This window comes from Salvia hispanica, chromosome 4, assembly GCF_029641045.1.
Source record: "Salvia hispanica isolate PSC_SH4W2 chromosome 4, Shi_PSC_v1, whole genome shotgun sequence".
In the NCBI taxonomy this organism is placed as follows: domain Eukaryota; kingdom Viridiplantae; phylum Streptophyta; class Magnoliopsida; order Lamiales; family Lamiaceae; genus Salvia; species Salvia hispanica.
The window spans coordinates 3,051,905-3,067,755 of record NC_142695.1 but is presented as its reverse complement, the minus strand read 5'-3'; the positions used below and the strand labels follow the sequence as shown (position 1 = coordinate 3,067,755).

Here is a 15,851-nt window from a genome sequence, read left to right as displayed (position 1 = left end):
TTTCGGGATAAAATTAAAAAAATATTAAATTAAATTGAGAGAATAAAATAATAAAAGATAAAATAGGAAAAAAAAAAGAGAATAAAACAAGAAAAGATTAGATATTTTATTTTAAGCTAAAAATGATACCACTAGCACAAACAAAAATAAATAAAAATCAATCCTTGTCGGAGAACGAATGAAATATTTTATTACTATAATATCTATCAAATAAATCACAATTAATTAATACATCAAACTAAACAATAGATCAACTTAATTTTTTTATCAATCTATCCCATCACATAAGTTGAACACCATAAATTTTGGGAGACAATGAGTCAATGATACGTGACCTGATTTTTGTAGAGGTACAAACAACATTGAGTACTAACAAATTAATAAATAATTATAACCACGATAAATTCGTACTCGGTAGTATAAAAAATGGAGATACACAATAAGCTAGAGGTTAAAGTCTAAACCTCATTAATAGCCTTGAAAATAAATACAATTAATTATACGTTAACTATGAGCTAGAGTTATCGAACTAATACAAAAATAGATTAAACTTAGATGATCGATATGCAAGTAAACCTATTGTGTAGTGTTTAATTTATGGCTAATCAATACATCCACCGGAAATAGTGAATAAAACATTTTACATACCTTCACCTTCGTATCATTAACAATTTGATTTGAGTTATTATACTATCCACTTTTATTATACTATAAACTACCAATTTATCTAAATTTTATATTCCCTCCATCCCATATTTATGGGATGAAGGGAGTACTATAATTATTATATAAAAGCCTTTATTATAATTGGAATCCCTTAAAGTTTTAAATACTATATATTTTAGAGAACATAGTCACTACTTGCACCGGTTCCTGCCGATTGCTAATGTAATTTTTTTTTAATAGTATGAAAATAAAAAGTAATTAGGAGTACTATTTAATAGTAATTCCCTATTTTACTTTTTTCATAATTCTATTGCAATCTCATTTAATACGACAACCCGAAGCCCGTATTAAAAAATCACTACGGGCTTGGAAGGCCCAAGTTGTATGAATTACACTACTTAACCCTAACGCTAGAAGGTCAATGAAAATCTCCAATTTAGGAGAATAAAATTGAATTCAGTTCGAAAAATGGAGCTAGATGCCAATATGGCACTAGTTAAATTATTTAAATTAATCTAGAATTTTCTATACTTTCAATAAAGAAGCTTTGATTTCTATGCTCTTTCTGTATATATACATAACACATTGGATGCAATATATTCAATGGTGTTTGCAATTAATCAATATAAACATCCTCATAGACAAAAATTAATATCAGAAACTTTAGTGTGATAAATTTACATAATTCAAAAAATTTGTAACTTTTAAGATCATTTTTAAAGATGGTAAGAAATATCAGAAACTTTCTGAAAGCGGACGAAGATCAACTCTTTCGGTGAGTACAGCAGCAGTGCTGGTTCGCACGAGCTCCCCGAAGCTGAGGAAGTGGCCCCGCTACCACGAACAGACTATCGCCGTCGTCGTCGCCCGATGGGGCAGCAGGCTGCGCAGCGGATGGGGAGGGGAAGCGGCAGCGGCAGCGGGTCCTACGAGGTCGAGTCAGAGGTCCCAGGAGGAGACAATGACGACAGCCTCGCCCGCGCGCAGCAAACGAAGACCCTGATGCAGATCACTTTGAAGTGGTATAACACGCACGATCCAGTCTTGAGAAGGCTGTGCAAGGAGATGGTCGACCAATGTCGGCGCGATTTAAGGATGCCACCCATTGATGATGATGGCGCCGAGATCGAGGGCGGGGACGTCGGAGGTGGCAGCGGCACGGGCGACGGGGACGAGGACGAGGAGGAGGAGGAGGAGTGAGAGCCGAGGGGTATTATGTAATTTTATTTTTAAACTTTGTTTTTGTTTTAAATTATGTAATTTTTTTTAATTATGTAATTTTTTTTAATGTAATTTTCGTATTTCCCGTTCGTATTCGTGTCGAATTTTAATTCCGTGAATTTAAATTTTAATTGTGATTTAATTTAATTGTGGGAAGGGCTAGTGGAAGGGCTAGTGGGAAGGGCTAGTGCAGTGGGAAGGGCTAGTGATGTGGCAGTGGAATGGAAAGAGCTAGTGCTGACGTGGCATGGGAAGGGCTAGTGGAGGGGCGAGTGGGAGGGGCGCCACCGGAGACACCCTTAGAGCATCTCCAACGGCGGACGTCGCGGTAGGACGTCGTGGAAGTCCTACCCGACGTCCGCCATAGTGGAGCAAAAGGTCGGACACGCCCGTCGGATGGGCTCGGACGTCCTCGCGACGTCCTACCTGACGTCTGCCATTGTGGAGGGGGTCGGACGTCCCGGTCGGACGTCCGAGTTAAAATTTATTTTATTTTTTTGTAAAACTCTATAAATACGACTCTATATATACGGCTCGTTAAATTTCGTAAATTTGAAACGTATAAATTGAATAATTGTGATTTTATTTTATTGCGGGAAGTGTTAGAGTTTGTATACTAGAAATCACGTTTCGAGTGATTGAATACTGTAAAACTCTTATTTTATTTTCCAATAAATAAAACAGATTATTTTTGTCATAATGTTGTTATGTTTTACATTTAATGGATGTTAATGCATGTTTAAATGTATGATTTAACTTAACAAAGTCTAAGTCTTTGTTTTAGTAGATCGATTGTGGGCGTCGTCCACTTTAAGGTAACACGGTCAGTTCTAAACAAAGAAAAAGATGAATTTCACAACCTAGTTGGAATTTGACTATCCATCGAGAAAGGTTGCAATGTCAGTCCGCATATTTCTAAGCCTTACTGAAATAAGATGACATTGGTGTGGTATAACACTGAATGGATCTAACAGCAAGACTTTCCCTTAGGCTATCTACTGAAAGGCGAGGTCTTAATAAATATTTATTTCTTAATCAATGTAGGTTAGCATTGAGCATACGGTATTGATTATGCACTACTTTGACTTGTCAAATGGTGCGGGTTTTTCGTAACCCAATTATCCTGATATATTGGGTAGTGGTGATCAATATCTAGCGGTGCTAGGATTGCTATTATATTGAATCGTGCACGAGCTGAGTCTCGTTTGATAATGTCCTCAAGAGGAGCGCGAAACAAGGTTTTATTATTCGGAACCTAGCTAGTTGGAGTTTGATTACTATATGAATAATAAATAAGCGTTTCATGTTAAGTCCACTCTTGGAATTAATAAGAAGTTAATTAATTAAGTCAATAGCAGACATTAATTAATTAATGGACATTTTAATCTTAAGCGCAGGAAATGAAAGTTAAACGGAAACCCGGATTACTTGTAATTTCGGATTTGGATGGGGAGAGTTCAATATTACTTCTGTAGTGGCTGCTCGTAATATTCCAATTATAACTTATATTAAATTGTGGGTTCAATTTAATTAGTAAAAAGTAAATTGGATGAGCCCATATCCAAAACCTTCCATAGATCCCTGTCTGGGCCCAAAAGGAACTTAATATAAATAGGAGAATAAAGGAGACAGAAATAACATAGTTTTCATTACTGAAATTTTCGAAAATATCAGCCCCTCTAGCTGTAGGAATTTTCGAATTCTACTCTCATTCCCAAAAGGATTTCTCCCGTCTTCTTTATTTAAGTCCTAGTATTCTAGTAAGATCAGCCCACATTGATATTGGGATACAGTTTGGGAACCAGAGAGAAGATTTGTGGTCTAGTACTCAAAGCATCACGTGGAGAAGAAGCTAGCCATCTTCAATTCTTTGGAGAATTAATTAGGTATTTTTCTGCTCCATAGAAAAGCATGTTTTAGGTTTCAATATTCTTAAAGCATGATTAATTCAAGTTATGAGCATGATACATGTGATAATTACGCGAATAGGTTTTGTCTAAATAATCTGCTAAATAGATCTGATTATTATGTGATTGATTTATGTGAGCACTTCCGCTGCCAGTTCCAACAGGAAGTTCTAGTGGAAGTCTTACATTGTGCAGTGGGATGGGAAGTTCTAGTGGGAAGTCCTAGTGACGTGGCAGAAAGTTTTTTTGGGAAGTTCTAATGAAAGTCCTAGTGGGAAGGGCGCTATCGAAGATGCTCTAAGCTGAGACGTAGGAAAAAAAACTAAGGGTGCTAATTAATTGGAACATACTAAAACAAAAATTGGTGGAGGCAGAGAGTTTTTACAATTTATACAATTACTTTACGTTACTAATGACGTGGACTCTATGCTTACAATTTAGGAGTAGTACTTATTTTTAGTATTTACAATTTATACAATTACTTTACATTATTAATGACGTGGACTCTACAATTTAGGAGTAGTACTTATTTTTAGTTTTTACCCTAAATTTTACTGCAAACCTAAGCCTAAATTGGAATCGGCCCAATTTGTGGAAATTACGAAACCCCTCTTAAATACAAGTCGATCAAAGGAAAACCCCAAATTTGGTGTAGAAATTTGATTACAGTTCAAAAAATGGAGCTCGATGCCAAGATTACTGGTAAAAAAGCTAAATCAGAAAGCAACAATTCGTCGGAGCTGTTTGCTTCCTGTTCATTCTCCGATCTCGGCCTCCACCCCGCGCTATGCGACCAGCTCAAAGGTAGAATTCACGTTTCTGCAATTTTTTAACTTAACAAATTGCTTAAATCATTTGAATTTTTAATGGTTATTAGAGAGGCTGGGATTCGAGGCGCCGACGCTGGTTCAGGCTCAGGCGATTCCCGTCGTGCTTTCCGGCCGACGTGTGTAGGTTTTTGAGTTTTTTTTTTTCCCTTTCTAAATTTGGGCGTTTTTTTGATTGATTGGTGTTTATTGTTGTTTGGGAAAATTAGGCTTGTGAATGCTGCTACCGGCACTGGCAAAACAGTGGCCTATCTAGCTCCAATAATTCATATGTTGCAGAGTTATGATGAAAGGATTGAGCGTGCAGATGGCACCTTTGGTATGACTTTATTTTTGTTCAATTTGTGGGGGTTCTGATTCTATTTTAAAGGACTATGTTGTTTTAGGCTTTTAAAGTTTTTAACTTGCTAAAATTGGTAGTATAATTTGATTAGTTAAGTTTTAAGCTCTTATTTTAAAGGACTATGTTGTTTTAGGCTTTTGCTGAAACCGATAACTGAAATTTACGGTGTTCGCGTCGGTTCCGGTTTGACATTTTGCTCCAAGTCGGTTATCGGTTATCGGTTATCGATAACCGATAACCGATAACCGACCGACAACCGAAATTAAATTCAATTTTAATTTGAATTATATTTTTAATTAATACTAGAAAATTAATAATTTACTTTCAAACTTTATCACAATAGAAGAAATTGTATTTACTTCCGAATTTTGTCAAAGTCTCATATTGCAACTATCAGTCAAAGTTTGTCAAAAAAGTTTATTTTAATTTGTGTTACTATCAGTTATACTTATAATAATTCAAAGTCCATAAATTGTCTAAAGTCTAAACATTATTTTAAAAATAAGATCGGTTAAAGACAATAAAGTTTTATTGCTTAAGCATTGCTACTATTTTAAAAATAGGATAACTCTTCACTTTTTATTGGAGAAAAGTTTTTAAGCTTTAGAGCATTTAAAGTTTTAAGTCTTTTAAAGTGTCTTAACAATTTATGTATTGCTTGTATAACCGATAACCGACCGGTTCTAATCGAGTCGGTTAATTAAGTAACCGAACTTGAGATCGAGTCGGTTCCGATTAGTTTTTTGACCAAATTTGAGAGCTGGTTAACCGACAAGTCGGTTCGGTTATTAACCGAACCGATCGACGAACCACCCCTAACTTAGACCATCGATGGAATGTGCAAATCTTTACAAGCGCACAATCGGTGGCTCATACTCCACTACTCTTCATACCACACCTTAGTTTCAATTGTGCAAATTGTTACAAATTGTTCTCCTTCTTTAATCCTCTTCTTACCACAACTTATTTTCTCGACTTGTGCCTCAAGAGAAACAAAAACCTCCATTTTAGATAACTATAAGAATTTTATAGTGGCATACTTATAATAGACACTAGTAAGCTCCCCTCTTGTGCATTCTCATGGAGTGTAACCATCAATCTTGCACATTAACAAACAAATGAAAAGTAAAATTGCTCAAGTATTTGATGATCCTATCATGTTTAATATACTTCCTCATCATCACTCTTGTAGCCAGTATGTTTCTTACATGTGCCATTCCACTCGTCACATTTATTGAGAATCCAGCTTGCTGTGAAGATTGAGACAACAACGAGCAAAGATGGTTGAAAGCGGAGCAACTCATAAGAAACCAGGGAGAGCTCAAGAATGAAGAATGACATGTGCTTGACCAGGGAAAAAAATCTCACATTAGTCACATTTATATGTGTGTTCGCTTCAACAAAACTAAATACTATATGACAAACATTTTTGTCGGACTGAGCAACCTTGAGAAAGCGCTTCATGAACACGTATGGCGTGGGATGCCAAATATCAAACTTTAAGGTATCAAGTATTATCCTCTCGTGCAAATAAAATACAAACAATCATTTTGTCACGACCGCACTTTGCTAAGGATAGCGAAAGCGGGTAAATCGCGATTAATGGGGGATTAAAGAAACGGGGAAAGAAACGGGGAAAGAACTTGTGAATATGCCCGAAGGCCAAGTCGATCATATCATAGAATAGAAGTCAAATGTACCATTACATGGTCTTAGAACTAGAATAAACATGACATTGATAAATCAGAGTTCGAAGGTGAGATTCTAAGATGTCTCACTTCACAAAAGAGCAGCGGAATAAGTCCATACTAGACGAGTTCGTGTATGAAGACACGAATCGTGAAAAGATCCACTTGATTATTTAGTAGCATCGACTCCGATCATTTCTCCATCCTCTTGACGTTCAACCTGCACATTTATAAATACATGCAGGGCTGAGTACAGGAGTACTCAGTGGACACATGCCGAAAACAAAACATACAATATATAGTTGCCATCCATCCACAGTATCGCACGGGGGTTTTTCTTAAAAGGCCCGAGCATACTAAATTCTCTGTGATCTTAAAAGTCTGACTGCAGTCTAAGTTCTTTTGGATCCTCGCCTTATCTGAGAATCGTGTACCGTGAAGGTGGCCACCTTCAGCGGACACATCGCCGGCCAACAGCTGATGGCTCTCGGCTCTCGTGCACATTATTCCGAACAGGATTTGCGGTCCTATTGGGAACCGAATTCGTTAAACTCGGGCTGGCATCGCCAAAACCCACGGGCTATTACCCCAACAGATAGGCCTCAAAACAAACATTTTATGGCATGACAACAACTTTAAAATAATCAATGCTTTATTTTGAGAAAATGATTTTTCATAACTTCAAAAGTATTTGCTTTATATCTACACTATAGTGCTGGATATTAAAAGAAAGCCCACCTGATATGCTTATGTCTCAACTCAATTACTCGCTTTGGCCTCACTTGCCCTCGAGCAATTTATCCCTTGAAAATAAATAGCGTAGCACGCTAATTAATACTTGAATTATTTCTCTTTAGAAAGAATGCATGCATCATATTGGATATCACCTATATCTCAGTCTCGGCCTATAGGATTTTTCTTAATCCTACCTCGGCTTTACTACTCTGCAGAGTTTATTTATTCTCTTTATTAACTTGGAGAAATTCTATTTTCTCTAACTTAAATATTCGGGCACTTATTAACAAGAATAGGAATTCTTGGAAAGTCTCTTCAAAAACCATTCTCTTCGGATTTTTCTTAAGGCCGCCCATGGCGTCGCGGGGTGACGCCGGTCGGCTTTCGCGTCTCCCACTTTACTACTTTATTTCCCGGAGTCTAAATAAATCATTCGAAAATTAATTCCTCGACCTTCGAGCTCCATCTCAAAATCCTTAATTTAATTCCAACTTCCCATAATTAAATCCTTGGCCCAATCTACTAATTTCTTAGCCCGCTAATTAAATGCTAGAGCCCAACACTCCCTACTAGCTTAGAATGGCCCAATTGCTTGATTTAATTATTAGAGCCCAATCCTCTTATTATTCAAGGATCCAACAAGTGAAAAAAAAATAGAGTGGCCCACTTCCAAAATTTAGAAATGGGGAAGCCCACATTATACTCCCTCACCCATCGGTCAACTCTCTCTCTCCCTCTCCCACATTTCTCCAAAAACAAGAATTGGGAAAAACTAGATCGGAGGAGGAATGGCGGTGCTTCCTCCACTCTCCGCTCGCGACTTCTCCGGCGAGTCGCCATCTCCGGCGTCACCGGAGCTCCCTCCTTCTTTTCTTAAAATCCTTTCTCTTCTCATCATTTATCTCCACAATAAATCCCCAAATCAAAATCAAAATCCCTAACTTCAAAGTCAGAGGCGACGCCTTTGCTCTCCGGCGAAACCGCGCCGCCAGGCTCGCCGAGATTTCGGAGTCCCGCCAGCGCCGACTCTCGCGCACGTTCGCCACTTCGCTACGCGAGCGGCGACCCTTCTTCACCGTCGTTCCCCGTCATTTGCCGCCGCCGCCGCCTTGCAGCGCAGCTTTCCGGCGAGAGGGGGCGTGGGGAGGCATCGCCTTCTCCTCCCTCTCTCAGCCGCGGCCTGCAGCTTCTTCGCATGAGCTTCCGGACTCTGTCGACACTCGCCCGTCGGCCGGCCGCCTCGCCCCTGCAGCCGCCGTGATCCGCAGCTTCTCCGCGGAAGTTCTTCGGCTCCGTCGACACTCGCCGTCGCCCGGCAGCCCCTCCGCCTAAGCTAAGTCTCCTCCCCCCCCTTCTACTCAATTTCTAACAATAACAACGAAAGCTTTGGGGCTCTCTAGCGCTTATTGATTCGAAACTTGGCTGTATTCAATCACTGGGAGGAGCTTGCTATTGTTTTTGCTACACTTAGTCTTTTTTATGATTGTCATACTTGTGGTTTACTGATTTGGGAGTATCTCATACTTGACTAAGCATTGGTACCCTCTGTTGATGCTTGGTTCTTTATGCTTGCTACTGTTATGACTATTCTATTGAGCTTCTATGAATCTAAGTTATTGGCTATCTATTTGGTTGATCTACATGATGCGATGGAGATGGGTGTTGAGGTTGTTTACCTTACTTGTTGAACTTGTATCGGTGGTGGCTGTCCATGCCGTCACCACTCGCTGCCCTCTCCCTCCTCCCTCGCTGCTCTTCGCGCTTGGTGTTGTGTGGAATTTGTGGTGATGGAATGTGGTGGTGGAGGAGGTGAAGAGAGGCTGCTTATATGGTGCTAATCTATTGAAAGCTAGGTTTGAGACTTGGAGCCAAAGGCTCCTATTTTGGGCTTGCTAGCTCTCTCACTTTCGAGCTTGATGATTGTGAGATTCTTGCCGTTTTGGTGCAATTTTTGGATGACATCCTTGGCTGTATTTTCAGCCTTGTTCTTGGTGTAAGGAGGGATCTTGCTTACTCCCTTTTAGGCCTAGATGATGACTTCATCCCTTGTCTACTATTGTCTCTATTGCTCTATGTGGAGAATTGGGGATGTCTCGGTTCTTGGGCATATTTTTTCGATTCCAAGGCAGCAATGTGATGTCTTGATCATCACTTATACCTTATTGGTGAAAGCCAAAATCCTTGCTCTTTTATTGGAATCTTTCTAACCTCTTTGGTGGCTATTTCTTTGTAGGTTTCTTTGGTGTAGCTTGGCTATCAAGGTGGTGTAGAAGTCGAGAGAGAGGAAGAGATGATCTTCCTCAAGATCCTCATGATCCTCTTCTTGGAAAGATCCAAATGTTGGTTTGGAAACCATAGTCATACTTTCCATTTTCATGTAATTTAGAGTCTCTAGAGAAGAGTTGTAATATAAGAGTGTATTGTCACTTTCACTTATGTAAGCACTATGTGAATAAATTCTTCGACATTCTTGTGTAATTTGTTCCTCAATTATTTATCTAATAAAAGCATAGCTTTACTTTTATCCTTGACACAAAACTTCTTTGCACTTTATTTTATCCAACGAAAAATACTTGCATTATTCCAAATTCGAAAATTACAACCACGTCTACGATTACACATCTTCCAGACGAAATTAATTAAGCTAATAAATCCGATTTATCCCGAAGGAAAGGATCGAAATTCCGGGGCGTCACACATTTGATATAGAATATGTTCCAATAGTTCAACTTGTCACAGTGTCAAGGAATCATGAATTACCATCTCAACTACTCCTTTTTTCAGAGAGTATTTTGTTTCTGATATCTGATACAGATTCGAAGAATGATCCCTTATTTCCTCATACTTGACTGCTATCAACATATTAGTTGATATAGTGGATAGTGGATATTAGTTGTTACTTCACGATCATTCGTTTTGTTTGTGGACTCTACACGCATTTTTGTTTATCGATCATTTTCGTTCCTAGAATTTCATTCCCTACCAAACATGACTCTATTAGTTATTGTATACTTGGGTTAACATGTAGTTATAGGCATGAATCTCAATTCTTAGATAGCATCTTTTTTATATCTTTAAACATATTTGTTATCAGAGGTTCAAGCTACTCTTCAACTTTATATGAACATTCTTTAAGCTCTCCGATGAAATGCATTAATTCTGATGAAGATGATATTTTAAAACGCCATCACCGGTGAAATGCATCAATTCTGATGAGCCATGCATATGAGGCTGTCAGAGGCAATATGAAACTATGCAAAAAAAAAATAAAAAAAAATTGTCATTTCATATTTATCTTTGTTTTATTCCACCCTAATTTCATCATATCATGCTTAAAATAGAGTAGTACTTTTTAATGGAGTGAATTACATATTCAGGACCTATACTTATCACGACGCACGTTTGTGGTCCCTATACTTGCAAAATATCATTTGCGGTCCTTATACTTGTACTTATGCACATTTTAAGGTTCTTTTCACTTTTTGACTTTTTTTTGACGAAAATACCCCATAGGATAAAGAGCAAATTTATTCACTATTTTCTCTCTTTACACCTTCTTCCTTTTTCATCTGACTATAACAAAATTAGAACTGAAATTATGGATTTGTTAATCTTATTTCCTTGTATTTTGTTAAGCTTTTTGAACATTTAATCATATGATGATAAATTTTACATTTTCACGTCATTTTCCTTGATCACACTAGAGTATTTGTGATTATGCTTCGAATGTGGAGTATTTTAATTAAAGATCCCGTAAATAAAAGATTAAAAATTTGAATGACGAATTTCAACAAATGAATATATGAATCTAATTAATTGTAAAGTGAGGAATAATAAGCGATAAATGGATTGGATGAAATTATGGTAATTTTGGTTGTATGTATTTAGCAAGTGGGCGGCGCCCGACGACTTATGTGGGTTCTCATATCAGAAACTTATCTTCGCAATCTAACAAAATAATGTAAAATAAACTTCTTAGTTGAACATTTGATTTGTCTTATTTCCTTGATCAAATATATTCCATCTCAAATTTTCTTATAATTATACAAGTCATTTATAGAAAGAGGAAAGAGGAAAAAGGAAGAAGAAAGAAAAATGAGAGAAAATAGTGTATAAATTTGCCCTTCATTCATTTTGGGGTATTTTTGTCTTAAAAAATGTCAAAAATGAAAATAACCTTAAAACGTGCATAAGTACAAATATAGAGATTGCAAATGATATTTTGCAAGTATAGGGACTACAAACGTGCATCGTGATAAATATAAGTCCTAAATATATAATTCACTCCTTTTTAATATACATAAATTTATTCAACATATTTGAGTATTTTTTAAAGATCAAAGTATAGCACAACATGATCATATAATTATGTATGTTAATGTTGAAATTTGGATATCAATAACATGGCCCAAATTATTGATTGAAATTTTTTACCAAGTTTGAATAGTTTTTGAATGTTATATTTGTAACTTAGGAGATTCTTTTAGAGTGGCCTTTTTGGTATTGCTGATGTAAATTCTATTTTTAATCTGGCAATGCTTGTCTATGAATTTATATTTTTGATAATAAATCTATATATGCTTAGTATTTACTATTTATTTTGTCTATTGATCAGCTCTAGTAACTTGATAAGTGCCTTTTTTTTCCCGACCACATCTTGAATGAATAAATATTAAATATGGCTAAATTGATAGTTGCTTAATTTTGTGCCATAAATATATAAGACTTGGTACCATATCATTTCATTGAAAGCAAAGCCTTCATTTTAATGAGCACGTAACACCAAGTAACAATAATTTTACCGAGCATTTGACGAGCAACATTAGAAGTCAAACATTAGACGTGTTTAAACTTTTTAGACTTAAAATACCTTCCATTATTTTAGTTATTTTCTTTTTGAACTTTTTAGACTTAAAATACCTTCCATTAAATTAAATTGCAACCCAAACCCAAACCCAAACCCAGACCCAGACCCGTAGGGGAACCGGGCTTGCAAGCCCAAGTTGTGTGAATTGCGAAAATCCAAACCCCTCTTAAACCTAACCCAATTCGATCAAAGGAAATCCCCAATTTTTGGTGTAGAAAATTGATTACAGTTCAAAAAATGGAGCTTGATGCCAAGATTACTGGTAAAAAAGCTAAATCAGAAAGCAAGAATTCATCGGAGCTGTTTGCTTCTTGTTCATTCTCCGATCTCGGCCTCCACCCCGCGCTATGCGACCAGCTCAAAGGTAGAACTCGCGTTTCTGCATTTTTTTAACTTAACAAAATTGCTTTAAACATTTGAATTCTTATGCGTGTGTGCTTTTAATGATTATAAGAGAGGCTGGGATTCGAGGCGCCGACGCTGGTTCAAGCTCAGGCGATTCCCGTCGTGCTTTCCGGCCGACATGTGTAGGTTTTTTAATTTGTTTTTTTGCCTAATTTTGGTAGTTTTTTTAGTTGATATGTTTTTATTTGTTGTTTGGGGAAATTAGGCTTGTGAATGTTGCTACAGGCACTGGCAAAACAGTGGCTTATCTAGCTCCAATAATTCATATGTTGCAGAGTTATGATGAAAGGATTGAGCGTGCAGATGGCACCTTTGGTATGATTTTATTTTTTGTTCAATTGGTGGGAGTTCTGATTCTATTTTAAAGGACTATGTTGTTTTAGGTTTTAAAGTTTTTAACTTGCTGAAATTAGTAGTATAATTTGATTAGTTAAGTTTTAAGCTCTTACTTCCTGGGGTTTGAGCTCTATGTCTTCGTTTTGTGTTTTGTTTGACCTTGTATGGGTGCATGTCCATCGTGTAGATTCGTGTAGTTCTTATGTCTATTTATAAAAAAGTTGTTCTGACGAATAGCATCTTCAACATCAGCGTTGGTCCTTGTACCAACGTGGGAATTATGCATGCAGGTGTATGAGATTTTGCAGAAGTTGCTACACCGTTTTCATTGGATTGTTCCTGGATATTTCATGGGTGGGGAAAATCGGGGAAAGGAGAAAGCTAGGTTAAGGAAAGTTATATACTTCTACTATATTGTTGCATTGTTATGTTTGGAAGTGTTTTACTTTTACATTGATGCGACTTTGTGCTGATGATTTTCAATCTGATTGACATTTCGTTGCATATTTGTTGTCAACATAGTTAGTATTATCTTCATCTGATTCAAGATAAAGATTATGTTTTAAAGCATAAAGCCATGCTAAATATTCTGCTTCGCCCTGATTGATGTTCCGAGCAATCCTTCATATAAATACGAAATCATTTTGTTAGTTTATCTGGAGTGCTCGTGCCCTGCACCCTGAAATTGTGTGGTTAAACTTGTCAAGATTATGCAACTATTCCTTACTGTTTCTTTGATTGGGTTGTTTCCAGGTGTAACTATCCTTGTTGCAACCGCTAGACGTCTCTTGGACCACTTGAAGAATACTTCATCTTTTGTGCACAAAATCCTTCGCTGGATAATATTTGATGGAGCTGATAGGTATTGCAGACTCGTCTTGTATTAGCACACTTGCTTTGTATAATTCTTAAATATCTAATGGGCTTTTAGGGATGTTAATCGGGCTAACCCATTCAGGTTCGAGCCAACCCATTCGAGTTGCTAAGCTATTTAGGTGCGGGCTATTCGGGTTATGAATTTTTCGGGTCATAAATTTTCAGTCCTAGCCCTAACCCGCCGAGTTTCGGGCTAATCCATTGGGCTATTCGGGCCTAACACTTCAAAAATAGTCTCTTATATTTAAATTTTCCACTATAAAATGATTTTCAGTATTCTTATTAGTTTTAAAATCATATAAAATCTTTAAATTTTCATAGTGTTTTTCAATTGGAGAGAAGTCTTTCATCTCAATCAACTACAACATTAACAAAGATAAATCAAAATTAAATCAATCAATTTGAACTAAAGCTTGTGTTCGTATCTATTTTGGCATTGTTCATAATTAATTATTTATGAAGATTAAAAATCATGTTTTACACGAATCATTATTAAAATAATAAATATATTGAGATTTTGATGGGTTAGTTCTTAAGTTTGTCTTGATTGGTGGTAAGCAGTAGGGCAGATGATGAGATGATGGAATAATGAGTCGAAGTAGAATTTGGAAGTTGATAGTGTGGGATCGAACGGAAAAGTGTAGAATGAAGATGACTAATGATTGTGCCACATGAAATTCAAAAATACAAAAAACCCTCAAAATTTAATATTTTTAATTAAAAGTTGCAACCCGTCAGGCCGACCCGCACCTGTTCGGGCCAACCCATTTAACCCGCCAACTCATTTGGGCCAACCCGTTTAGCCCGTTTTGTGTTCGGGTTATAAAATTATAGCCCTAACCAACTAATTTTACCGGGATATTCGAGTCGACCCACGGGTTTCGGGTTGGATTGATATCCCTAGTTGTTTTATAGTGGTAATTTTAATCGAATAAACACATACATGCAATGGAATACAGAGTTTCCATCTCATCTATGAATGAGGAAAATATGAACGTGGAATGTGCAAATCTTTACAAGCGCACCATCGGTGGTTGTTACAAATTGTTCTCATTCACTAATACTCTTCTTACCACAACATATTTTCTCGACCTCAAGTGAAACAACAGCCTCCATTTTAGATAACTTTAAGAATTTTATAGTGGCATACTTATAATAGACACTATTAAGCTCCTCTCTTGTCCATTCATATGGAGTGTAACCATCAATCTTGCACGTTAACAAACAAATGAAAAGTAAAATTGCTTAGTATTTAATGATCCTATCATGTTTAATTTACTTTCTCACATGAGATCATCACTCTTGTAGCCGATATGTTTCTCACATGTACCATTCCACTCGTCACAATTATTGATAATCCAGTTTGCTGTGAAAATTGAGGCAGCAGCGAGCAAAGATGGTTGGAAGCAGAACATCTCATAAGAAACCAGAGAGAGCTCGAGAATCAAGAATGACATGTGCTCGACCCAGGTAAAAAAATCTCACATTAGTCACATTTATATGTGTGTTCGCTTCAACAAACTATATACAATTTGACAAACCTTTTTGTCGGACTGAGCAACCTTGAGAAAACACTTCATGAACACATATTGCGTGGGATGCCAAATATCAAATTTTAATATACAAACAATCATTTGATATAGAATATGTTCTCTATAGTTCAACCTTGTCACATACTCACAGTGCCAAGGAATCATGAATTACATCTTAGCTACTCCTTGTTTGAGTATGCTGTTTCTGATATCTGATACAGATTCAAGGAACGATCCCTTATTTCCTCATACTTGGCTGCTATCAACATATTAGTTGATATAGTGGATAGTGGATACTCCCTCCGTCCCACATAATTTTACCTAGTATTCCATTTTGGACCGTCCCACATAATTTTACCCATTTCACCTTTACCATTTTTGGTAGTGGACATCATATTCCACTAACTCATTCATACTCACATTTTATTATAAAACTAATACTTTAAAA

General features: G+C 36.8%; 3 protein-coding genes across 3 annotated transcripts; 2 read left to right on the top strand and 1 right to left on the bottom strand.

Annotated features, from left to right (window-relative positions):
- The first annotated feature begins 4,445 nt into the window (after nt 1-4,445).
- On the top strand, nt 4,446-5,017 carry LOC148927077 (DEAD-box ATP-dependent RNA helicase 17-like). The gene is made up of 3 exons (XM_089069793.1): nt 4,446-4,598; nt 4,672-4,744; nt 4,831-5,017. The coding sequence occupies exons 1-3, from the start codon at nt 4,472-4,474 to the stop codon at nt 4,976-4,978; spliced, it is 348 nt and encodes a 115-aa protein (XP_088925919.1). The 5' UTR covers nt 4,446-4,471; the 3' UTR covers nt 4,979-5,017.
- Nucleotides 5,018-6,125: 1,108 nt separating this feature from the next.
- On the bottom strand, nt 6,126-10,249 carry LOC148927076 (cyclin-B2-1-like). Its single transcript, XM_089070293.1, has 3 exons — nt 10,148-10,249; nt 6,391-6,485; nt 6,126-6,315 (listed from the first exon to the last, which is right to left on the bottom strand). The coding sequence occupies exons 1-3, from the start codon at nt 10,247-10,249 to the stop codon at nt 6,126-6,128; spliced, it is 387 nt and encodes a 128-aa protein (XP_088926419.1).
- A 2,215-nt stretch (nt 10,250-12,464) lies between these two features.
- LOC125194435 (DEAD-box ATP-dependent RNA helicase 17-like) lies at nt 12,465-13,396 on the top strand. The gene is made up of 4 exons (XM_089057438.1): nt 12,465-12,618; nt 12,709-12,781; nt 12,865-12,974; nt 13,286-13,396. The coding sequence occupies exons 1-4, from the start codon at nt 12,492-12,494 to the stop codon at nt 13,291-13,293; spliced, it is 318 nt and encodes a 105-aa protein (XP_088913564.1). The 5' UTR covers nt 12,465-12,491; the 3' UTR covers nt 13,294-13,396.
- Nucleotides 13,397-15,851: the final 2,455 nt, after the last annotated feature.